This window comes from Lonchura striata, chromosome 8 (genome assembly GCF_046129695.1).
Source record: "Lonchura striata isolate bLonStr1 chromosome 8, bLonStr1.mat, whole genome shotgun sequence".
In the NCBI taxonomy this organism is placed as follows: Eukaryota; Metazoa; Chordata; class Aves; order Passeriformes; family Estrildidae; genus Lonchura; species Lonchura striata.
Window position 1 is genome coordinate 30,076,871 of NC_134610.1, and position 25,907 is coordinate 30,102,777.

General features: G+C 43.6%; 1 protein-coding gene across 1 annotated transcript in view; it reads left to right on the forward strand.

The window, feature by feature from the left end:
* Positions 1–25,907, forward strand: part of TMEFF2 (transmembrane protein with EGF like and two follistatin like domains 2) — a 125,035-nt gene that overhangs the window by 90,014 nt on the left and 9,114 nt on the right. Inside the window, exons 6-7 of the mRNA XM_021531360.2 lie at positions 2,097–2,245; positions 3,376–3,435. Of these exons, the coding sequence (XP_021387035.1) occupies positions 2,097–2,245; positions 3,376–3,435 (209 nt within the window). The remainder of the gene's footprint in view (positions 1–2,096; positions 2,246–3,375; positions 3,436–25,907) is intronic.

Below are 25,907 nucleotides of genomic sequence, written 5' to 3' on the forward strand. Positions count from 1 at the left end.
ATAAGTGAAGCTGTTTCTTAGCTGGTTTATTACAAAAAAAAGGAGCATATGGCTGATTGTGTCCCATCTGAAATGCAAATGGTAGAGCTACGTGGAAAGAATTGCTATTACTTGAGCAGTAAATGTTTCCTAATGAAGTGAATTTGACTAAGGTGGGAAGCTGGAAATGGCTGCAGGAAGAAATGATGATGGTTAATATTTCAGTGGAGCAGAACATTCTTATTCTGCTGATAAGGAGATTCTTGGGAAATGCACTGGATTTTTTTTCTTATATTCTGTATGTTTATCAGGGTGGGGAAATTGCTACACAGAGGGAGCTAGACGCTTTTCTTCGAGTTATGAAATCATGTAATTTAATTTATAACCACAGCTTTTCACCACTGGCCTCTTTTTGAACTGAAGTTTTCTGTATTTAGTGAACATTTGAGGTAAATAGACCTACCTAGTGTAAGAAAAAAATTCTAAAAGAAGACAACTACCAGTTCCACTGTTTTGCATCACTCTGGGCACATTGCTAGAGGCCAGAAGCCAAATGTGGTGATGAAGATGTCTGACCCAAACTCTCCAATTTCCTTCTTCCTCTTTCCACCCAAGTTTTGTGTATATCCCTCTACACCTCCAGTAGTCAAAGGTGTCCAGATGTCTGCTGCAAATGGGAGGTGGACTTACTTTTAAACACTTTCTTAAATCAAGCAGGGAGGTTGGAGGCTTGACATTTCCATTAGTTTGCTTTCCAAAGGGAGGGCCAGGGAGCTGGCTGCGAGGGGCAGCACCAGTGGGCTGGGAGACAGAGCATCCATCGCAGTGCTTTGCCTTAATGTCAGAAGGAGCCAAGAAGAGTTTGGATAGCAGCATGTGCACAATTACGTGCTCAGAAGAGCTGGAGCAGCTGCCAGGTTAGACCTCTGGCTTTGTCCCCAAGCAAGATCGCGTTGGGCTTGCTGAGGCTGGGCTGTCTGTTACACGGCACAGCTGGGGGACAGAAGATGAGCGTGCCTTTCCCCTGCTGATGCCCAAGGCTATCTGACATTGCTACTGCTAATGAAATAGCAGAAACCTAAAGAAAAGAGCCTGCTGTCAGTGGAAATAATTAGGTTTCTCCATCTTAGAAGCAGTGGTGAGGCTTGCTGGGATCAGGATGTGCCCACATTAGTGTGTTAGTTCAGACCCAGAGCAGACTGTGGAAGTGAGTACCTCCCTGTGCTCTGGTTCACGTGACAGGGCAGCCCAGGAGCTCACAAACTGGTTCTGGAGTCTCTGGAGATGACCCTAAGCAATCTGGGGATGGGGCCACCAGTGCCCTGCCTGCATTTGCCCACACTGTGCTCTTGAACATAGGATGTCACCCCTCAGAGAGTGTGACACCAGGTCAGGAGACCTTCCTGAGTAGCATCTGCATAAGGCTTTTTGCTTGCTGAGTTATCTAAGTGCTTCCTAAAGTGCTTGTGCACAAAGTCTTCCCTAAAACAGCATTCTCCTGGTTTTAATATTGAGTAGCCTCTCTGTGTCCAGGAGCTGGGGAGATCCCACCAGCCTGAGGCACAGAGTGCGGTCACATCCCTGCTCCAGTCTCAGCCTTGGCAGCTGGTTTTATCCCAGTGGGGTGAAGTGTGGCTTCAGTTTCACATCTGTTACAGTCAGAGTGCCTCTAGGTGCTGTAATTATTTTCAGAATTATATCATAAATCAATATAAACCCATATTTATATGGTATTCCATATAATGGACAGCACCTGAACAGAGGAGAATTTTGTGGCTTCTTTAGTTTGCAGGAGGGCTCAGCAGCTTGCTTTATCTGCATATCTCTTTGGTTTACAGGGGATTACAAGTGGTAATGCTGTGGTACAGTTTTCCATGTAAAACACACTTTTATCTTTCTTTTTGCTTGCTTTTACGTGCCTCTTCCCTCTCCCTGCATCTCATTTCCATCAAGAAATACAAATGACCTCTTGACAGAACATTCCGCTTTCATTATGTTGATTTGCATTGTACAGACAGGGTAATACAAACACTTATATTTCTGAGATGTATTTATGATGTCTTGAAAAAAGTTTCTCATATTAGCCTCTTCTTTTTTCTCTTTCTATATCTTTTCAGGTGTGTGTGCAACATTGACTGTTCTCAAACCAACTTCAATCCTCTTTGTGCTTCCGATGGGAAATCTTATGATAATGCATGTCAAATCAAAGAGGCATCATGCCAGAAACAGGAGAAAATTGAAGTCATGTCTTTGGGTCGATGTCAAGGTAACTCTCATAACAAAACTCATTTCAAAGAATGTTTTCAATTTTTTGTTCAGGGAGAAAAAAACAGAACCAGGGCTGGCTTCTTATTTGGTAATTGTTATATTTCCATTAGGCTGCTGCAGTTGATACTGTAGAGCACAGGCTGTGGTGAGAGGCAGAGCCCTTTGTGATGCAGACACAGCAAAGCATGAGGGGGGCACCACCCCTAACGCTGCCCACAGCCTGCCCCCAGCAGCAGCAGGGCACTGCCCAGCCCTGCCCTGGCTGCTGCACCAGCCTCCTGCCCCGAGCAGCTTGCCCAGAGCTCTGTCTACCAGGCAGCAGCTGGAGCAGGACAGTGGGAATGCCCCTCAGATGCATTTTGCCACCCAGGATGGATCCTCTGATGCTCCCTTAACTGGAGCAGCATGAGGCTGTCTCGGGAGAGTCTCTGAAGAGGTGCTCCCAAACACAGTGCTTGGGCTGGTTCTTCAGCTGGCCCTGGCTGGGCCTCATGATGCCCAGGATGCCTGGAAGGAAGTTTTCCAGTCATGGCTCAAGGCTCTCTCTGTACCTCCATAAATACAGTGCTTCTCTGGGCCCATCTCTTGAGCTACTACGTCACCTGTAACCCTTGAGCAGATTTTAAAAACCCTGTTTTTCTCTAAAATGAAAATGAAAAGAATTTGCTTTTCAATAGCTCCTGTAAATAAAGTGTCTGCTGAGGCTCAGACTCTCAATAGCTTTTTCCTTAGTTTCTGACCCATAAATCCTCAGTACATCTACTTACAAGGCCATAGTATACAAGGTGTATTAAACACATTCCAGTTTACTCCTGTCCCTTTAAAGTGAACCACCCTAAGTGGCAGTTCATTTCAGGGTACATATTAAAACTCCCCAATTTCTTCAAGTAGAGCAGAAATGACAGCTCCCGCTTCAGGCTGATATATTTACCCCAGCTGCAATCTCTTATCACATATTGTTAGAAAAAAGATCCTGCTGTTTTCACCTGGCAGGCCCAGGAGAGATTGCAGCCAGCAGAGGTGATGTGTGTGCAAGTGAGGTTAGCTCTGCCTGGGCACTGTGGTGGGGGCACGGGATGTATAGAGTCCAGGCTCCCCAGGCAACTCAACACATTTCTTTTCACACAGACAATACTACAACAACTACAAAATCAGAAGATGGGCATTATGCAAGGACAGATTATGCAGGTACGGTTCCTGTTCTGTGAGAATCACAATTCACAGGATCTGTGTAAATCTCTTTTCTCCTTTATTTGCTGAGGTGAAGTGTCTTCATATTCTAGTATGGTTTTCCTGGTTTACTTTAACACCGTCTTTCCATTACCCTTTCTTTTGCTACAAACTCTCTCTTAATAAATGGGCTGCTTCTATTTTTGTCAACCTACAACTACTCTGGCCATAAAACACCTGTTTTGACAGATGAAATAAGTACTGTAAATTATTTGCCAGAATTAGCAGACATTATTGAAAATTACAGAACCAGTGTACTAGATTATGCATATTTTGTCATGATATACAGGTTTAAGGAAGTGAAAATCCAGCTCATAGCACTGCTGGGATACCATGAAACGCTGCCATAATAGATATTACCTGTCAGCATTTAACTATGAAGTTAATAAGGTTCTTAAAATGTGGGGGGTTTAAGTGATAAATGGGTTTAATTTATTTAGAAGCTATAGTAAAATATAATGGCTGAATAGCCCTATATGGCACTTGAAATTAAAAACATGTAAATACTAGTGAGGTTTGGGAGACATTTTTTACACCCTTGGCCTGGGAGGATTGATGTAGAAATTGAACGTGTGTGTTCACGTGCATGCAAAAGTTCACAGCTCACACGGAGAACGAAAGCCTCTGGGAAGGTCTGGTGAAAATGGGTCAGGTGATGCACTCATTTCTTCAGTTTCATGATATTTCTGTGCCTTTGAAGTGTTTGGAGAGAGTAGGTGTGGATGGCTGGGTTTGCCTGAGCTCAGGTGAAACCCAGGTGATGGTTTCACAGGTGTGAACATTTCCTGCTGGGAGAGTGCTGAGGCAGTATTTAATCCTGCTGGTCATCTCCCCTGCCATCCCTGTGACAGTGGGGTACCTGGCCTTAGAAATGATTGTTCTGTTCTTACTTAAAACAGTCTGTGATGATTAAAACATAGAGCTCTGAATAAATGATGTGTCAGTGAGGCAGAGCAGGGTGAGGTGTTGCAGCATAAAGCAGGGAGGGTGGAAGTTGCTATGGAAAGAAAATGCTGGGATGAATTTCTAAAAGATCAAGGGTCTTGATCTTTTTGAAGATCAAGAGCCATAGCCCAGGTGTTTCCTACTGCCAAGGAGCCCTTCCATCGGTGAAGACCGAAGCATGCAAAGAAAAAGTCTTCAGTGTCTTTCCTCCAAACTCTTGTTTACCCTCAGCTTTTTGTGGTAGGTAGTATTCAATTTTCTTAAAAGGCTGGAAAGGCTGATGTTGTGTCCTGTGGGGATGGGACGGGAGATAAGGCCAAGTAGGCCAAAATTATTTAAGTTAGAAACAAGGCCAAGTAATGTTATTTTAAATCCTTTCTCTTTCTTGGAGAGCTGAGGAGAGCACTGGCTTCCCCAGGCTGAGATGAAGGCCTGGAGCTCCTTTTCAGTGTGCAGCCTGTCCTACACTGCTGCTGCCTGGTGGGTTTGCTTTAGGATGGCAGGAGCCCACATCAGCTAGAGGAGACAGCAGGAAGTACCTGAGTTGTAACACGAAGGGAAGGAAAGGCAGGCTGGGGATTAGGGGGCAGAAGGAGATTGCAGTGGTGATCATAGAAAGCCACATCATGGGTCATGGAGGACGAGGAGCACAGAAGGCACCTTGAGCTGAAGTGAGCAGAAGGAAGAGAACAGGTCTTGCTTAGGAGAGATGATATTTCAGCCCACATTCAAGAGGAGAGGTGGTGGGTAGAAGGAAATTGACTGCAGCAAAGTGTTGTCAGGGGTTGGGAGCCAAGGAGGGACCTCAGGAGGAATCTGGGTTGCTTGTCAGGGAGGACAGAGCCAAGGCACAGAGGAGCAGGTCTATAGTGGAGATGGTCTCCAAGCACCAGGAGGTCAGGAGTGTGGGAACAGATGATCCAGTGAGAGATAAACAACACCTGTGGAAAGGACACGGGGAACCTTCCTGCCCTACAGCATTGGTAGCAATGGAGGCTTCCTGAATCAGCAGGGAAGTCCAGCAGGTACCTCAGGCACAGGAAGACACCATTGTTGCCCCTTAGAAACCCACTTCTTGGGGCTTCTGGTGTGGCTCAGGCCCCAGTGGGCTTCTCAAGGGTCGTGACTGTGTTCCCTGGGCAGGTCTCACCAGGTTCTATCCATTGATTTAACCTCAGCCACAGTCACCTGTGCCAGCTGATATCTTTTTTGTGTGCACCTATTCCTCTGGCCTAAAGTTTTCATTTTTACATACAGTAACAGCATGTAGGGTGAAAATTGCTAGTTTATGCAGGGCAATCCACTTGCCTCCATATGTCCCCAAATGTCTGGGGCATAACCCTGTCAGGAGACCTTAGGGGAATGGGACTGCTGTTTCAAAAAGCAGCAACAATTCCAGCCTTCTGGAAATAATCAGGGAAAAGGAAGGCAGCAGTAAAACTGAGGCTCAGTGAACATTCATGCATCAGCATTTGCCAGGCAGGAATCTCTGTGCCATCCTCTTGTTCTTTCAGCTGCAGAAACATTTGATGGTGATGGCTGTGATAAGAATGTGGTATGTGCTACTTTTTCCCCACCTTCGTTTCTCCTCAGACAGGAAATGCTGCCCAAACCATGGGAAGCTTTGTGTGAAAAAGCAACAGTTCCTCAGCCTCTGAAGCAATTTCCCCAAGCCTGTGGCTTTCCACAGAATACCTTTGTTCTGTACCATTTAATGGCACTAAAAATCGCCGAGACTGTGAACACCGCACGCTTTTAAAAACATTGCCTTGTATGGACAGCCTTTCCCAGGGGAAGTGTAGCAGTGGGCATAATTGATGTTTCAATTATGCTAATGCAGCCAAATGCTCTTTGCAGGGACTGTGGTGGCTGAGCAGTGCGGGTTTTCCATAACCGCCCCCGCATGCCCACCACGGGGCCCGGGAAGGCAGCAGCTCTGCAAGCAGCCACGAGTCCCAGCACCCAGCTGAGTTTTTCCATACTGAACTATTCAAACTGTCTGTCCCATCAGCGTTGTTGCTCCCTCCATTCGTGCCAGCCCGCTGATGCTCACCACTAACGCACAAATCTTTCAGTCTGCAGAGCCGAGGGTACTCCTTCCTTGGGGGGTAAATCTGTGCAGTGGGTTTGCATTGCTTCCCTTGCTAAGGGCTCCTGCTTTACACAGACGAGATTTATGCCAGCACTCTTCAGTGCCAGACCAGTATCACCCAAAAAGCAGTACCCCCTTTTACAACAGAGCAAACCTGAGAAGAGTGAGCTGCAGGAGACCCTTCTCTGGCCCTGTCCTGCCTCTCCAGGGGCACCATTCCACCCTTGCCACGGCTGCCTGTGCCATTCCTGTGCACTTGTGCCTCTCTGCGGTTCTGGCCTCTCCTTTTTCTGAAACCCCAAGGTATTTATCAGACTCAGGCAGATTTTCACTCTCCTCAACAAATGGCGGATCGTTGACCTTGATCGAGTTTGTGCAGTGAGATTTGGTTTTACTGAATAAATGAATGGGTACGATTTTTCCCTCAAATCCAATAGAAATACACTTTTTCTTGCAATTTCCATGAAAGAGCATTTTGAAGCATTTTAAGTGTAATGTATGTTTGAGAATGTAGTGTCTGAGCTGAAAGTCCCATGATGGATGTTTTCTTGAATTTCCCCATTATATGCATAAATAAGGCTGTTTTGGTGGCATTTTGGAATTCAGAGGCCAGGCTATCAAGGAGTTCTCATCTTGTTAATCCTTTTGTCTATTTATTTGTGTTCTTCAATATTTATATTCTCTTCTTAAGATCTGGATATTAGCAATTATCCCTCTAATGACTTTATCCTTTCTCATTATCAAATTACAGAGGGTTTTTTCCAAGCTGTTTTGAGCACCATAAGGAATAAGTCAGTATGGATGTGCCATATTTCAGTGTTATATATTCATGAAAATTGTCGGCGAAGACACTGACAAATTTGATAGACTTATTCAATAATATCATCTTCCAGGCCAGACAAACCTCCCCATATGAGCATTGATTAGATCAGGTCTCAGCAACTGAATGCCAGCAGCGCAGAGAAACTGATGGAAGAGAGAAGGAGACATTTTCAGCCCAAATAGTCTCCTCTGGAGAAAAATGTGCATCCACAAGTGGTCAGTTTGAGCTGTATTTTTGGGTTCCCTGAGGGCAGTAAACTCTCCTGCAGGCAGTGCCTTGGCCTGTCTTGCCAGTGCTGTTGCTGTGCCCAAAACTGATAATGAGCACAAAATGCTGCACGTCTGCTCATGACTGCTCTGTTCTCTGCTCACCCTCCTGGCTTCCCATGGGATTTCAAACCTGCATGACAGTCTTGGATCTTTTTCAGAGCAGTTCCTGGCACTCCCGGGGCTGCTCGGGCCAGTAATCCAGCAGATGGATGTGTTGCCCAAGTAAACTCAGAGCTCCACCAAAAAGGGCAAAATCCATCTGTGTCAACACATCATCTTCCCTTGGCTGGGGCAGGGCTGTGGGATGAAGGCCATGGCAGCCATCACACATCACAGGGATAAAGAAGAGTCTCAGACTCATCAGTGAGGCCCTTCAAAAGTCCAAGAGTCTTGGACTCCAGAATAAATGCAATCCAGTCACAGACATCTTCGTTGTCTATAACAGGCCTGGAGAGTAGCCAGGAATCAGAACAGCAGTGCTGAAGTTCTATAGGGACAATTTTTCAATTTTTCCCCCCCCTGGATTAAAATATGAGAGTTTCAGACTAGATTCCTTCTCCAGCTCGTAACATTTTTAAAGTAGGTTAAGTTTGGAGTCTAAACCACTTGACATTGTCCATTTAAATTATCTTCTGTGTCTACTACTGTGTTCAGCCATTTGCTGAACTGTTGGAGAATAATAAAGCCCCAGAGCTTAGCTATGGGATATAAACTGTGGTGCCTTTTTGCTCTGCCTTTGTCAACGAAGCTTTCTTTTCTTCTTAATGGAATTAGCAAGTGAGACACAAAGCTGAACACTGTGCAACCATCACAGCTAGAGAGAAACGATTTCTCATCTGCAGCTTTGTAAAAATGTGTGGGAAATTACATCCTTGCATATGCAGATTTGCTTGCCTTTCGATTCCTCAGACTCAGAGGTTCTCACAGTAAATAAATAGATTATATATAAAGCCTTCCTGCTATTCCATCAAATCACTTAAAAATTGAAGAAAACTAGATTTTAATATTTTGACAGCTGTGTGGCAGCATGAATGCTGTCTAGCTGCAGCCTCCACCTGTGCTCACACACATACAAACACACTTTGACCTGTGGAAAGAACAAGAATGGTACAATTGATACATTTTTTTTTTTTTTAAACAGGAAGCTTTTTAATGTTGCTTGAATTGTTTGCATTTACAAATTGCTATCTGCATTTGTTGGAAAGGTTTTATGAAAATATACTTCAGCTTTATGCACAGTGAAAGTCTTCAAAAGGTGGTAGATGAGCTCTGCAAAACACAGAAAAAAAAAAAAAAAAAAACCAGTCTAGATTCTTCTGAGAGGTTTTCAAACATGAGAGAGATCCCTGAGTTGTGGTAGCCTGGTGGTCTCCAGCCCTCCTGTTGCCTTGCAGCTCCTGCAGTGTTGTTGGTTTCCAGAAGAAAATCTAAAAGGCAGTGATAGATCCCAGCTGTTAGGTCAGTAAATCTTACTGCCAGGTACTTCTGAACTCAAGTCTGAGCAGACAACAGAGTCAGTCCCAATGACTCTTGTGGCCCCCAAACCTCCACTTGTCCTGGGTGTTTTTGAAATTAAAATCTGCAGCTACTTCTTTTGTGATTTAGCTCCAGGTCTGTAAAAGGTGGAGTGTAGAAAGTCCCACTCAAGCATTTTCTTGAGTCATAAGGAAGACTGGAAGTTTTATTTCTAAAATAGGAAAGGCTGGGCAATAATGCAGTTGTCTTGCTATGGGCACTGTAGCACAGGATACCCCAAGTTCTTTTCTTCTGTAGGAACCTCTCAAATTTACCTTCAGATGCTGCTTGGCTCTATCTTGCTGAAATCTACATAATTTTTTTGGAATGGGAGACAGACATGCTGTCATAGGGGTCACATAATAGCTTCACAAACAAGCCCCCTGCCAGGAAGGAAACTGCAGCACTCCAGAGCACAGTGCCATGTGATTTAACAGCACTTACTCCTAACACTCTCTTCCTGAGGAGCATGCAAAATAAAAACAGGCTTATGGAGATTTTAAAAACAAGCGAGAGGGAGAGAGAAATATTGCTCATTTAATCTGCCAGGCTCAAGAGAATACCGCACTTTTTATGGGAGTTCTCTTCTAACTTTGAATTGCATGCACTAAGCTTGGTAAAATGTGCCTTGTTCTTTTGGATTTCTGGGGGGTTTTTGGTTTTATAATGAGATAAACTGTGCCTTTTCATTACTTACAATCTCCCAGTGTCATGCTCATGGAAACTGTAATTGTTAGCATTAAAACTTAAATTAGGTCTCAGGCGAACTGCTAGGTATCTCTTTACCTCAGACTGATGTAGCTCAAGGAGCAAGAACATTTCCATTTGTGCCTCTAAAGCTTAGCCCTTAATTCAGTCACTAATGAGTGTGAATCAAAAGTTGCAGAATTCGTTTGTGCTTTTTCCCATAATAAACAAATTCAGTATTGTTGTGAGTGAGCATTATAAAGAAAGCTATTTGATTTGCATTAAAGCTTGGGAGCTTGAAAATTCAATAAATCCAGGCTAAAAATTTGATCTATAGGAAACAAACGGGGAAAACAATTCCAGCTTGTAACACCAGTATGGGCATAGGTAGCCTAAAAATATACAAAACCAGACCAGGCAATTTTACTGTTGTCAGCATCTCCTGGAAGTGAATTCAGATGTAAATGATACATGGGGTGAGGGTGGAGGTTATAATGCAAGTATATTTTTTCATGTGGGGTTTCCATCAGAACTGTGAGAAATTCATGAGGCTTGCTCCAAACACATGAGGCTTGCCCAAGATTTGCTTGCTGTGTGCCTTACTTGTTGGTTTTCCCCTTATGCTATCATGTTAGCAGTCTTCTGTAACATTTTGTTCCCTTAAAGGTTATGGATAAAAACAGAAATTCTATGTGCAATAGAGATGAGCAGACCTGAGTTCATGAAGGCATTTCTACAGATTCTTCCATTTGTGTCCCAGTTCATAAACAATGCATTTACATATATTTGGTGGTAGGCACACAGTTTGTGGGGATTGGCAATGGGGCTGTGGCTCAGCCCCATCCCCAGTGGGTTCAGCTGTGCAGGACAGGTGAATGATATTGAAGGTAACGAGAGATGAGTGCTCAGGGACACTGAGCAACCTCCAAAGGGCACAGAGGCACACAGGGGCACTGCATCAACATGAGGGGATAAAAGGTTGGGCTGAAGAACAAGAAAGAGCAGAGCTTGCAGCCTTTTGAAGTGACCTGGTGTTACTCTATGGGCAGATGCCTGAAGCCTTCTGATGTGGTGAGGTGTTACTCTGGGTGAATGCTTAAAGCTTGCTGAAATTATATGGTGATACTCTCTGTGTTGTGGCTGTCTCAGCTGTGACATTTGGTGTTATTTGGAGCACAGGAACCCATCTTCACCAGCAAACCTGAACCTTTCAGTACTTGCTGATCTTCTGGTCCTCTGCTCAGTATCTGTGTTTTGATCAGAAGAATGTGTAAGCTGAAAGGAAGGTAAAGCTTGCAAAAATAAAGATATCTTCCTGCTTACACATAAAAATGTGATCCCCAAAACTGAACACAAGCTGAATTGTGCATGATTTCTCAAGTTGTCTTTAACCAGATACCTATTCCAAAATAGGACCTCTAGTGGAAAGGGTAGGGGCCCTCAAAAAATTACATTTATAGATTGCAGTCATGCTAGTTTTTATGCTCTAGTTGCAGCTTCTCCCAAAATTTGTTTTTCCTAACCTTTGTTTTCTAAGGTTTATGGGAATGAAACAACATGATCTACAGCCAGTGTTTGGCTGCCATGGATATATGGAATATGCACCATAATTCCTGGCTGCAGCCCCTGCCATTGTGAAGGGATTTACAGTTAACCAAAAAGGTCTCTTTATATCTGACTAAATCACTTTGTAGCACCTAGTTAATACTGCAGCTTTGTTGGTTTTAAGGCCCCTCCTTTGAGATACACCAGCATTAAATAGCAGAGCTCTGTATGAACTCCACCATGAAGTGCCTTCACAGATCTGTACTTAAATTTACTGCAGACAGCCCCAGACCTACTGCACACCAGAAGTCACAGGGAAGCTTGAGTTCTTGTCTTTTTGGGGTCTAGAAGGATTGTGCAGCCCAGTTCCTCTGTGGAACCAGCAGTCTGACACTTTAGAGTGACACAGGGTGGTGGCACGTGTGACTCCTGGGGGATCCTGCTGGGGTGCCTGGGTTTCACACTGTGCTGCTGTTGTAGGTATCAGTGTGTAACCCCAGCACTTCATCCACGTGCCAGGAGCATGGTAGATGCTGTCTTTGGCATTTTGACACCCTGAAAGTGTTTCCCTCTTGTTAGCATCTTCTGTCCTCTCTCAACTCCCATGCTTCCCCTACAAGAAAAGAAAGTTTAAAAAAAAAAGGTATCTGAGACAAAGTTAAAAAAAAAATATCTGAGACAAGACTCTATCAATCTTCCTTAAGGAACAGGCTGGGAAGTTAACCCTGTTTTCTGGATTTGGGGAGGAATTCCCCTCACCCTTGGTTCCATCCTTCCTCTGGGCTCCAGGCACTTCGATCATCTCAAGAGTCATCCTTGAAGGATACTGTTCAAAGTGGTGCACAGCAGCATTTTTTTTCCATCCACTACATTAATTTGAATTAGTTGATAAATATTAAGGACTACCACAGTGTATTTTTCTGTCCACCAGCTCTATTTTAGGCCTAGTTTCTGTGAACTTGCTGTTAGGAATCCTTGCCTTCCCAAGGATTTGAGAGTAAAGTTATAATGAGATGCTAGAATACCAATTTTCAGGAAACATCAACATTTAAATATTTGTGTTTGATCTAATCTGAAATGTTAAAAAAATTATTTTGAAATATTCATAGAACTGAATTTCCTGAGAATTTTGTTTCATGGGATGTTTTGATATTCTTTGTGAAATGTTAGATATCAAAATACCACGAGATGAAAGCATATGACAGTTGTAATAAATAAGTTGTAACCATAAGGAAAGTTGCTACTTAGAACTGACTGAAACATCCTTTTTTGTAGGAGGAGTATCATCATGTCAAATTGCAATACAAACACGAGATAATTTGATCATTTAGACACGTGCAGTGGTAACCTGAGCCTTATTTCACCCAGATTCAGGAGTATAAATGCATCTGGTGGAATTAAAGGAAATACAGTTGGGGAAGAAAAGAGGGAATGAGTATATTTATTTTTAGTAGACCTTCAGAATTAGACTAGATGGAGACCAGTGACAAATTTTGCCTGGTTTAATGGATTTGGGTAAAGAAAGTAAAACCAGACAAATATTTTACCACAACAGTTTCACTTGGCTAATGGTTCCACTTCGTTATCCATTGAACCCACCTGCTAAAAGGTGCATTTACCTTTTCCATTGAACACAGCTGCTAAAAGGTGCATTTGCCTTTTCCATTGAACACAGCTGCTAAAAGCCACACCCTGCACTGATTTTTTGAGCAATGCAACATAACTATGCATATTAACATTTAATGTATGAAACCACAAGTGGCAGAAGCTTGTTTCTGAAAGAAAATGGAAATAGTTCAGAGGAAGTATGAATTTCAGTGGGGATGCAGCAGTTTGAATATAAGCTGGGCGTTTTCCCATACTTCTGTCCATACAAACACCTCTGCATTCAGGATAAACCCAGCCTCAGCAGTTTGAGGAGCACCTTGGTATCACCAAGCAAGCAGAAGTGCTCTTAATAACTTGGGTTGGAAAAGTAATATTTACCTGCCTAGAAAGGTGACTTCTTACACACTTGGGCTGTCATTTTACCTTGTACCCGTGAGCCTTAAGTGACTGTGAAACTCTCTTCTTGGGAATACAACAGCTGTAAACAAAATGTGCTATTAGAGTAGTTGTGGCAGTGCATGTCAGAATATTATCAGCACAGAATCAAAATGCACTGCTTTGCCTACTGCTTTTACCACAAGCCTTAGCCATTTCAGACAGCATTACATAATGGCAAAATATTTTTCAGGGGGGGGAATAAATTAAAACTCTCCCTATGGTTTTAATCTTCCTCTTATTTTATCTGTGGTTTAAAGCTGTGTCAGGTATACATCAAAAACACCCCTTCCCCTAGAGTATTTAGTTTACAATTTCATTTAATAATGGAAGCGTGCTTCCATCCGGCTAGGATGGGAAAGGATTAAATAAAAAGCACTGTTGTAAAATCAAGTAACAGTAGTGCAGTCTGTCTCTATGCTCTGCAAATGAAGTAGCCATGGAAAAGCTTGTTATTAGTCTATAATATCAAAACTGATAAACTATTAGTGTTTTGTCAGGCATGATAAATGCTAAACATTTTCCTCTGCAGATTGCCTCAACGAGAACTGTGACTGTTTTTAGACACATCTGGCACTGCAGATTTTTTCCATTCTGCATTTCAGTGATTTAAAAGGCCTTGGCTGGGCAGAAGGATGTCAGCTGTTTGGTTTAAAATGCTGTTATAAGAGTCAATAAGATTTAAAGAGGCAGTAGGTGGAATTCCAGCCTTGCTGAAGGTAGTGGGAGAGTGGCCATTGAGTTTAATGGCTTTGAGATTTCTCTGTATGGCTTTTTTGTCCATTTTTATTCTTGGTAAATTTTCCATTTCCCAGAATTGCCTTTTCTTTTTCATTCAGCTTCTTCTGCTTTCAATATTAGCCGTAGGAGTGGGCATGGAGTTAAAATACCAAACCCATTATTTTCACAAATGCCATCTTTACGGCTCACTTCTGTGGCACTGCTGCGAGACAATAATTCCAGGTGTATAAAAATAGTAAATGCAGGTATTAATTTATTAAAAAAAAAATGTTCTTAATAGACTTTTCTGTCTGTGCTTTAAAATGAGCTGGGTGGCCAGTGATGCATCCCAGGACCTCTGGGGTGCAGAGAAGCTGTTTCACTCATTGTGGAAGAAGATTGCAGGGTGAGGTCTGTGCTTGCTTTCTGTCCATCACACAGGGATGGCCAGGGTTCTGCATGGAAGGGTTTGAGGGGAGATAGGCCACCAGATGCTGTCTGCTGTTGGCTTATTTCAGCAGGCAGATCTGGCCTGGGTCTGTGGGGAAGTCACTGAGGGTTGCTGGAAGAGTTTGCAGTCAGCGGAGAAGGGGAGGTGACAGCTCCGTAGTGATGTCCTCAGTGTGCCTTGGAGGGGTCTCTCGCAGCCCCTCAGGCTCTGATAGGCACAGAGTGTGTTCTGCAGCCTTGGGTGGGCTCCTCTCTGCCTCTCAGAGATCAGCTACTGCCTGATGGACCAGGCAAAAAGCTTACATTTGTGTGGTGACATTGGACCCTTTTGATGCAAACACAAGAACACGCAAAGGTTTTGGCTCTGTCCCTCCATTGCAGGGTTTCAGGATAGATGGGAAACTGTGTATCTTTGGTAAAATAGTAAATAAATGTAGCAGGTTTTGCTGTGGTGACATTTTATATTGTTTCATCCGTTTTCTCCTACACTTAAAATTGGGACTAGTAAGGGATATCTCTCCAGCTCCAGGCATGGGAAAGATGCACACTGCTTGGTGTGCTCCTGTGTACCAAGTAGGAATTTCAAACATACATTCTGCTGAAAGCCAACCCTCTGAGCAGCCACAAAAGATTTTAACAATACAGCTGAACTGATACAAAAAGCAAGGTTGTAGACTGTGTGGACCCATTGCCATCACAGTTTTACAATGCAGGACTCAGGGCAAAGGGGTGAGTAAAAATAGCATCAAACCACGCAGGATTCATCCCTCAGCAAGTATAGCATTTGATTTGTATGGAGGAGTGATCATGGGTTTGCAACATGCCAATAAAATGTTTCTGAGCATAACAAAACTTTTCTGAACAGCCTGTACAAAAGCAGTGAAAAGTATGGCTGAAACCATGCTTTTAGCAAACAACAGACATATCTCTGAGTAGTCACAGGCCATTCAGGGTCATGCTCTGGCAACTAAAATAACCAGGATATTCACAAGGGGTTTACCAGGCATGTGATCCAGGAAGTGTACAAAAATACCACATATAGGAGTCAAGTATTTTTATTTCAGTCTCCTGTTTTTCACACACACTTCCCCCAAATTCTGCAGCTCTTTCTTTAGTTTCCTGGATGAAGCCTCTCAGGCAGCATGTTTTTACAAGCACAGATGCTACCTTGAAAAAAAAGAAAGGAGGGAAGGGAGCCAAATGGGTGTTGCACTTCAGCTTGGCAGCATCTTGCCAACATGTGCCCCAAAAAAAAAGGAAAAGAAAAAGACTGCTTTTAGTAATCAAAACTGAATATAAAATCAGTGCAAAACTAGGACTGTAAAACCTTCAGCTTGTCAAAAGGACTGAAGGAAACACCTTGTAGCCAAAATGACATCCCTGACCTACTTGTCTACGCTGTCACGTACCTGGGTAACCTTTTCTTGCCCGTGCCTTCCTTCAAACCTCTGGCAATTTTGCCATTCATACTTGCTTTCAGCTGTAATTTTTTGAGATTGTTTGAAGTGTGAAACCAGAAAGTAAAGTCTCATAACACCATGCTGGCAAACCGAAATATAAGTCAGAGACCTTTTCAAGCACCGTTTCTCTGTGGAAAACAATCCATTCAGACCTGGAGTTTCTATTGGAAATTAGGGGGCAGCCTAGTAATTGGATTAGGGTCTGCTTTTATGTGCAGCAGTTTCTCAAGAGGAAGTTCCTACTTTGTTTCATTGATTGCCTGCCTGATCTTTCTGCCAGTAAAAGCCATGCAGGGAGCTGAAGGGGTGAGGATGGATGGAAAATGCAGCTCTGTGTTATGTAAGATGTGCCTATTCTCTGAATTTGATCAGGTGGATACAGGTTCTAAGTGCATCTCCACACAAACCGGAAACAGGCTTTGTTAATATACAGTTTCATTGCTTAAAAGCAATTTCTATCAGTGTAGTCCTTATAATCTGGAAGATTTGCTACTTGCAAAATCTGCTATTTGCACCAGTACTTAAATTCCTGCATAGGTGCCAAAGAAGGGGAAACTTCAGGACATCTGGGGTTGGATGTTTGAATTGGAGTCTACATTGTTCTAGATGTTGGAGGGAAAAGGAAGAAGCTGTATTTGTCTTCCACATTTCCAGAGAGGGTTTAGAAGTACCAGATTAAATTTACAGGTGTGATGCTGGGAACTTGCCTCAGTCATGCATGGTATGGAAGCTAATGTGGCAGGAATTGCAAGGGCATAACTTAGGGCACAGCAGTGATGCTCCAAGAGGGCTTGCACCCCATTTCTCCCATTTCACCATCCCCTTCAAGGAAATATATGTCCTAGGTGGGAAAGACAAATCCTAGGTTTTTTCTGGATGGGCTCCCATTTTTCTGCTTGAGCCCCCTCCGAGCACAGCCTCAGCTGGGAGATGGAGACATCATCAGTCACGGAACTGTCCCCCGGGGCAACGCCAGCCGAGCGATCCTGCTCCTTCCACACATCAATATTCCTGACACCCATCTTAAAACTTAGGTCATGCATATCCATCTACTTTTCAAAAAGTGTCAGAAGGATACAAATATCCCTTCACTATTTTTAGAGCCATATCAAAAGTATTTATCAGCTTTCCGGCACCTCATCCCATTTGTCATAGTTGATGCTATCTACCAGTTGGCAGTGGAGGATGAAGTGCTCTAGAAATGCAGTGGCAGGTGGATGAAACTCGGTATGCTGAGATCACAGCCAAGGTGACTCCTGGGAGTTGTTGTACCTGTTGTCACAGTCAGGAAGTGCCTGTCATGTTCTTCTGAGAGCAGGCAGAGCTCTGGGGCTCACCGGAGCAGCTCATCCCCACCTCGGTGTTTCCCAGCCCAAGGGGATGGGGAGGGAGCAGGGCTGAGCTGTGGGAGAGGAGGACAGCTGATGTCTGGTGACCACCACGGGCTCTACTTGCCCACCAGCCCTCCCACGCTGCCTGGTGATGCCCAAGGAGTGCTTTCCTCAGCACACAGCCTGGCTGTGCATCCCAGCTGCAGCGTGCAGGAGGACAAGGCTCAGTCTGTGTGTTACACATAATTCATACCACTCGTGCAGGGTGGTGCAGGAGAAGTGCTGAGAGTTGTTTTGCCATGCACACATTGCCAACAGGAAACTCCTCCAGCTCATACCTTGAGGCCTGGCATCAGGCAGCTCTTCAATGTGCAGGTAACGTGTTCAGCAGCCTCATGCCACAAAATCAGGCTGTTTTCATAGCACTGCTGGTTTTTAGAAGGCAATGTATTCAGGTTGAAACTTTGCCCACATACCATCTGCTTCAGCCTTATCTTCTTTGACAAGAAAGCTGAATACATAATGTCCACTTGGCTTTCCTGGTGTTACATAAGGTTATGGTTTTTGTGTTGGGTTTGCAGTTTCAGAGCTCCTCAGCGGCTCCTGCAACATGCTCCTGCTCTTGTTTTCAAGTGGAAAATCAGTGACAAAAATCAATACCATCTTCATAGCTATAATGAATGTGACCCACAGGCTTTTTTAGGATGACCACAAGCTTCCATCATATGTCTGAGGCCTATTTGCAAATATTGATTGGTATTGCAGATTATCTGTAGCCATTTCATATGAAATCTTAAGGTCTTGCAGTTTTGCTCTCTGCACTTGGATTGGTGTCAAAGGTACAGCTATAAATCACAAGACCCACCCAGAGAGACTGTTAATAGCTAAGGTTGCTGAATTGTGAAAATTAGGTGTTTCAGGGTTTTTTTTAGCTGCTTAAGGAGGATGGTTCTCAGTCAGCTCCAAGTGAGGGAAAGCACTGCTTTGGAATTGCAACAGACTCTGTTTACTTGAAGTTGGGGAAAAAAAGTGGAACCTTCATATGCAAATGTATGGCATTTGGAAATGTCATATAGCCACATCTACATATAAATAAGCTGCTCTGTAGTGCCTGCACTAGCCAGGCTGCTTTGATACAGAAATTGCATAGTAGCACACAAAGCAGAAACAGCAGGATGCCACTTGGTCAAGTTTGGAGAGTTTTGTTCCTTAATCATCACATAACAAAGTTAACTAATAGTGCTGTGTCACTGCAGTGCTAGACTTGGAAGGGCTGTGAAGAGCTGCTGGTCAGTGAGAATCATGTCTGTGTGCTGCTGGGGCTGTGCAGCAGGGATGGTGGTCTGCCTCCTGTGCCCCAAAAGACAGTGCTGAGCGTAGAGGTATTCCTCTGGCAGCATCCCTCTTAGCCATCCTCTGCAGATCCACGCCTGCTTTCTTTGAAGGAGACACTATTTGGTTGTATAAAGAAGTATCTTCTGCTGCTAACATCCACATACTGGGGTGGTGTTTCCATCTCTGGTTAATGTGGTATTAAGCAGTAAATTGAAACTCTCAGGCATACTTTCTCAGAGGGGAGGATGTAGAGAGGAGCCCTGATCTGGTTGTTCCTGTCCATTTTTTCACCCCCTCCAGCACTGGCACTAATGGCCAGCTGGAGGAGAGGTGGATGGGAGAGAAAACAAGCCGTGGGCTCAGCTGTTGGGAGGAATTTCTCACCGAGGGTGACACCCGCTCTGCTCCTGCAGTGCTGCCTGTGATGGATCCAGTGCTCGCCCCTCTGCCTTCAGGCATGCAGCCTAATTGGAGGGAACCTCACAAATCTCTGAACTGACACCGGCGCTTTTTCAGCACAGAATTACAATAATAATAAGGTTAACTCATCCTCTAAGGGCTCTGTCATGAGCTGTGTAAGGAGATCATGTGCAAGGAGATAAACTGTGACTTTATTTCTTTACACCGCTGGTTTCTGAAGGGGGAGGATGCTGCTCCCACAGGGCTGGTGGCATCTCTCTTAGGTAGGAAAATCTGAGTGAAGGGAACTTCAGCAGCTTGCCAAAAACAAGGAGTAGTTGAGTTAGCAGGAAGAGGCATTCAATCTATTCTAAGAATGGGGCTAACACAGATTTATTCAATACTGGCACAAAAGGCAACACAAACTGTAAGGGCCCCTTTACCCACAGCTTTGATAAATCCACAATACAGCCCCACATCATTAAATCCCAACCTAGCAATGATTGCAGCCCTCAGGACTGGCCTTAAAGAGCTCTGTCTCTGTTTCTTCATCACAAAAGCATGGCGAGATGGCTTGGGGACACCCAGATGACATGGGGAGCTGGGGACATCGCCAGTCTGCTGGCCTGGGAAGTGGCAGGTGCCACTGACACAGGGACAAGCAGCTCTGTGGAGCTCTGCAGGCAGAGCTCAGTGCATCAGCCTCCTCTAGGTGTCCTGGAATCAAGGGTGGAGTACAGCATCAAGGAGCAGTGACTGCTGCTTTAGGGGGGCTCAGGCAGGGTGAGAGGCTGAAATGTGGTGGTGGGGAAGCAGAGGAGGTCAGACAAGGTGAGGCAGCAGCCTGCCTTACCTCACTGAATGAAACAATCCCCCCAGGGAGGAGCTGAGCCTAATGTGAGCACCTGGACGTGGTGCTTTGGAGCAACACATTAGCCATGTGGTGTTTTTTCTCTTCTCTTCTTACATTGCTGGGTGTTCCCGTTCAGACCTGTGAGCAGTGGTTGCTGCCATGTACTCACATCACTGTGCAGCTTTGGGTTGTATTGCACCTTGTATTGCAATAACTACTTGGTAGAACCTTCTTTTGCATGCAGCAGCCTTGGCTTTTAGGGACCTATACAATCTCTAAGGTAAGGCATCTGTGAATTCAAGAGGACACTGAATGTGAAAACACTGTGAAAAACAAGGGTAAAAAAAAATAAAAACCAGCCCTGGTTTAGTTTTGAGGAGACAAACAGTCTTGTTATGTATGCAGAAAAATGATTAACAAGTTGCTTGATTTCAATCAGAAGATATGTTCACAGATGTTGTAAGTAAAAGTGTTTCTTGATTTCCAAAGTTCAGCAACAGCTTTAACATATATAGCATAGCCCCCATATATATGCTGACAAGCTGAAAGTATTTTGTTCTCCATTTGAACATCTGGAGATTATTAGTGTCTTAATTCATCGGTTTCTATTATTAATTATGGCAGCAGGCTGAATAATTATGAAGCATTACTGCAAAGACAGAGCACAATATTTTTTTCGAAGTGCACTAGGACATCTTGCCATCATCTCAAACATAAAAAGCTCTAGATTATTTTTAAAAAGGAAAGTGGATTTTATCTTATTCCAGGGAACTGATTTGCATAGGGACATTTAAAATTAATAAATTACTGTGTTCAGCAAGCCTATTTTGTGCCTGAGAAAAGAAGTGAATGTAATTTATTTCACAGTGTTCCATTTCTTTTTTTCCCCTTGGTGAAACAGCTAATACAGGAAGGGTATTTTTTGTGCAGTTTATGTAGAAAAACTAGCTTCAAGTTTGTACTTGGAGTGGCTGCAGGAGGAATTTAGGCTCAGGCTGCAACATAGCGGTGCCAGACGTTTTCAGCTGACATTTGGTGTCTCATTTTCCTCTTGCTCTCAGGGAGAGTGGGCTGGTGAGCTCCCTCTTGAGCAGCAGCAAGCACTTCCTTCAGAATTCTCACTCAACGCCCACCCAAACAGTGATTTTCAGGCGAGTTGCTTGCACACATTTTCTTCATTGTGCAGAAGTGCTCTGTAATTGTAAAAGCCAGGTTTAGGAGAAGGGAAGGTGAGGGTGAAGGTGCTCCCGGGCTGCCCGGAGCAGCTGGCAGCAGTGCAGCAGGACAGGTTTGCCAAGGATGGTGTGCCCTGGAGCTGGGCAGCAAAGAGCCAGGAGAAATCCCTGTTCTCTCCTCAGAGCTGAGTCTGAGCTGGGATTTCTCATGGCAGCTCTTCATCACAAGGGAGTAGAAAGCCTGCCTAAGGACTTCATCCCCAAGCTGCTGTGGGATCTCACTTCCTGATGGATGCTGTTGAAGGGGGGGAACTTCCAGCAAACCTGCTAAAGCAATTCTGCATTTCCAGAGGAAGCAGCACCATTACCATCCTTCTCCTGGACCTTTGCACCATTCCTGCAGTGTTACTGGCCTGACAAAATTCCCTTTTACATACAAAGAGCAGCAGTTGCTGACTCTATGAAGGCTGAAGATGAGTAGCATAAATATCCCTAGGCTCATCCACAGGGTTCAGATTCTCACCTGAAGTTAATCTGCTGAAGCTCTTTCCCAAAATTCAGGGCATCCACAGGTGGATACTCTCTGGATGTTTGTTTTGATTTCAAACAAGAATTGCACAAGAAGTCTCTTTCATGTAGAGCAGAAGAAAGTTCCCAGTGCTGTGCTCTGCAGCATTTCTTTGGGAGACCTGACAGGGAAGTACAATTTTGGAAGCTACATGCTTCTAAAAGTGGTTGAGAATGTTAAAGACGTACATTTGACCCCAAAATCCCTTTTTCCCTTCATGTGTCCTCTGATAATGTGATGTGTAAGGAGTCACTACTTCAATATCAGCGAGGGCTTCTGTCTGCAAATTTGACTGACCTCAGCAGTATTAAAAGATTAAATTATTATGTAAGTCAATTCTCCTTAATCAGTTTTTCCAATGAGATAGGTGTCAAAATAGCTTCTGCTGCATATCATTCACGGTCTCATCCCTTATTTGATGAAATATATGTGTCTATGTATTTTCAGGCCTTCCCTTGGTCCAGGGATGACTGTACACTAGGTGTTAACATTGTATGTGAGCCAATATTTTCTCATATGGGCATAGCCTAATAGTTATTATTTCCAAAGCTTCAACATTACCTGCAGTATATCAGCCAAAATGATAACATCAGAATTTACGGGCTGTGTATATTCTACTTTGCTTGCTTGAAATCACCTGGAAAGTCTCACTGATTCACACATGAACAATGTCAGACTTATCAGCCCTGCAGAACTAATTGTTAAGTGCCTGGCAGTCAGTTCTTGAATACAAGAATCCTATTTTTGCCTAGATTTTTATTTTAATTTCTCTAAAGTGGATTGTAGGACCTTATGTCTAGAAAGAAATTTTCTGGGCACTCCAGACAGTACTTCATATAATCCTCATCAAGGGCACTAATGGATTTATTCCTTTGTCAGCAGCACTACTGCACATGTTTGGTTGTGGAACAGAAGCTCCACGTTAGCTCAGATGGGAGCTGGGGACCAGTGAGAGCTGCCCAGAGAAGAGTCTGGCTGTTTTGTTTTCATCACTTGCAGAGTCACATCCTGCCACCAGGCAGACTGTTCCAGCTTTTGAATTTCGGCTTTCCCTGAAATAGTTACCTGGGAATCTGAAGGGTGTGCATTCAACTTCCAAAGACTGAAGGAAAGCCACATAGCTAAACCAGAAATTAAAATTTAAATGATACTAAATATATTTGAAATCATTCTTTTGCACCATCTTGATGAAAGACAGGAACAGGCATGGATATTAAGGAATTTAGACAAGATAGCTTTAAATAATTTATTTAACATTTCAAAAGACAATCCATCAGGAAAAGCAAGATCACTGAATGGGTGGTCAGCCACACTGGATATCTTTTTACATCCAGTTTATCCCAGAGAAATAGCTCAGCATGTCCCTGCCATCCACTGGAGTGCAAGGGTTCAGCAGGGAGACTTTTCCAGTGAGGGAGATGATGAACTGTTTCAAACTACACAAAGTAGCATCAGGCCTCCATGCACTTAAAAATAACGTGTTTTTACTATTGTGTCTTTTTTGATAGGCTATCATGTCATGTGCTGGCACTAACAAGGGATGTGAACAATATGAAATGTCATGTCAGGCTAAAGATGAAAAAAATGCTGCAGAAATGCAAAAGATGTTGGCTTCATCAGAGTGACTTTTTCAATCACAAAAGTGCTTCAAGAAAAAGATTCTCGAATACAATTGATCTGGAGGGGGAGGATGTATTTTTTTTTTTTAAATAGGACAAGCATTTTGAGAAGTGTGGTAGGAATTTCTTTTGTCCAGAGATAGGAGAGACTGATCCAGTCAGTCCAATTTTTACCTCTAGTCTTTACAGCTGGCTTCTGTCTCAAATCCTGTCCATCACAAAAAGGTACAAGGTCTGTTCTTTTGGCACAAATAAAACTTCCCCATATTGTTGCTAATAATAATGCAGCAAGTATAGTGTGTGAAGAGGAGCTACTGAATTTAACATTTACTGAAACCTGAGTAACTTTGAATTTAGTCTGTGTCATTGCTTTATGCATACAGATCTACTTGTGCTTGAAAAAAGTGGGTTTGTATTTAGCTTAGCTCTCTGTAGTTGTGAGGTTGGTGTGGTAGAGGGGCTCATTAGTGTAGTGATACTGTAGTTTGACTAGTACAAATTGCACCCAATTGCACTGACTTTATAAATAAGCCAAAGTTTTTATAAGGGTGGAAGTCATGATCTATTTAATCTAGGTTTAATTTTTTTAAGATATGTACAGTTCTTGTTTGCTTCATAACCTCAGCATGGTTTTTATTTCTATCCTCTCTTTTTAGAATCAGTTTATAGTTCTTGTTTCATGGTGATGTAAACCCTCTGATGCATTCATAAGAGTTAGTATCTCATCAACAGTTGGATTGCTGAAAAGTTCCTTCCTCCAGGTCCTTCTAGAAATGGGAGCAGTCAGTTTTAACATGAAGGGACTTCTAGAGCATGCCTAGGTGTCTGGGTCTCTATATTGGCTCAAAAAAGATGGATTTTACAGTGAGAAAAATAACCTGTTTTGAGGCAGGGAAATTCTCAGTCTGAATGAAATGATGTTTTTATTGTGGTCTGTATTTTGAGTAACCTAAGTGGCAGGTCAAACTAAAAATGCGGTTTTCCCCTGCTCTGCCCCTGACTCTTTTGGAGGAGTCATCAATCAAAATGAGATACAGATAATTTCTGTCTAAGTTTTGTGGGCTCTTCTGAGACAGGTGACAAGTGTTCCTGTATGAAGTGTTTACCCTGTGAAGTGTTTATCCTACAAGTGCTAGCAAAGCTTGGGCCATCTCATTTTAGATTCAGTAAAGCATTTTCCATCACAATGTTATGCTTAGAAGTGTAATTACAAGTTCTGCATGATCCTGGATTTACTTTAAAGTGTGCTAGAGACCTTGTTAAAGAAAACATGGTTTCTGCCCACATCAATGCCAGCCCTACAGCCTACACACACTGAGAGCATCTGCACATCCAGATAGGTCCTGGTCCCCCTTTCAAGTCCCAGGTGAGTCTGTCCTGAAAGTTATCATTTCCCCCCATCTTGAAGTGAACCTTTAAAAAAAAGAAAAAATTAAACCAAAAGATTTCACACTGGTTTAATCTACTGCTGGCTGATCTGAGAGAGCAGGTGAGTGGTGGTGCACAGACATGGCAGTAGCTGAGAAGGAACAATCAGGGATATGCACACATGTGCATGTGCACACAGAGCAGTCTCCTGTTCTTCAGAGAGGAAGCAAACTTCCTCTGGTAATGGAGGATTTGAAGGAAATGGCATTATGTTTTCCACCATAGGAAAAAAATGTGTATTAATAAGCATCCCATACTTCTTGCTGCCATTTTCTGGACAGAAATAGATTTGAATGTGGGCCATAGCAGAGGTCAAGCACATCCAGAAGCCATCAGGCACAGTGCATAGGTTATCCCTACATGGGTATGGAGTTCCACAAGTCCTGAGCACATTGGGATCGTGTGTGCCATGGGCAAGTCCATTGATAGCTGACACATCACACACATTTATTCTGTCTGGAGGGATTTCCAGGGCATAAAGGAACATGCATGAAGTGGTGATAACTTTTGTGTGTATATTTCACATGTTGGTAGCCAGTGTCTCACTTAGAGGGCGATAGCCAAAAATGTTTAGTGCCAGACCAAATGGACCTTGTGTTCCCACCTTTTTCTGGTGGCAAAAATTCCAGAGGAAGCTGTCAAAGGAAGTTCTACCATACCTGTAACGTGCCTCCTGTCAGCATGTCCTGTCTGTGCTGTCCCAGAGACAGCTGTCAGCCCCCAGCCCAGGAATCCCCTGCATGGTCCCCAACAGCCTCACACAGGTATCCCAATGTAATCAGGGCACAGGGAGAGGCACACAGGCCTGTGTTCAGTCTATGTGCATTTGAAAAGGTGCAATAATGGTCCAGAGAGCAGAGGTCCTGAAAATCCTAAGGATGAAAGAGAAGCTGATGCTGTCAGCAGGGACACAGAGGTTGCCTGTCATTCTCATTTGCTGGGAGCTGGTCCTTGCCTGTTTTCACATGAGGGCAATATAACCAACTTTATTAGTGCAAGTGGTTAGAGACTCTTACAACTCTCCTTGGACAGCAGCGACAGAAAAGAAATTCATTATGAAAATCTGAATCTTGGATCTGCTGCACACACTTTTCCCAGAGGTAGGATAATACCTAAGCATGCCTGCTGCTGGCATGACTGGCTTGGAGGCAGAACACAAATTGCAATTGTTTT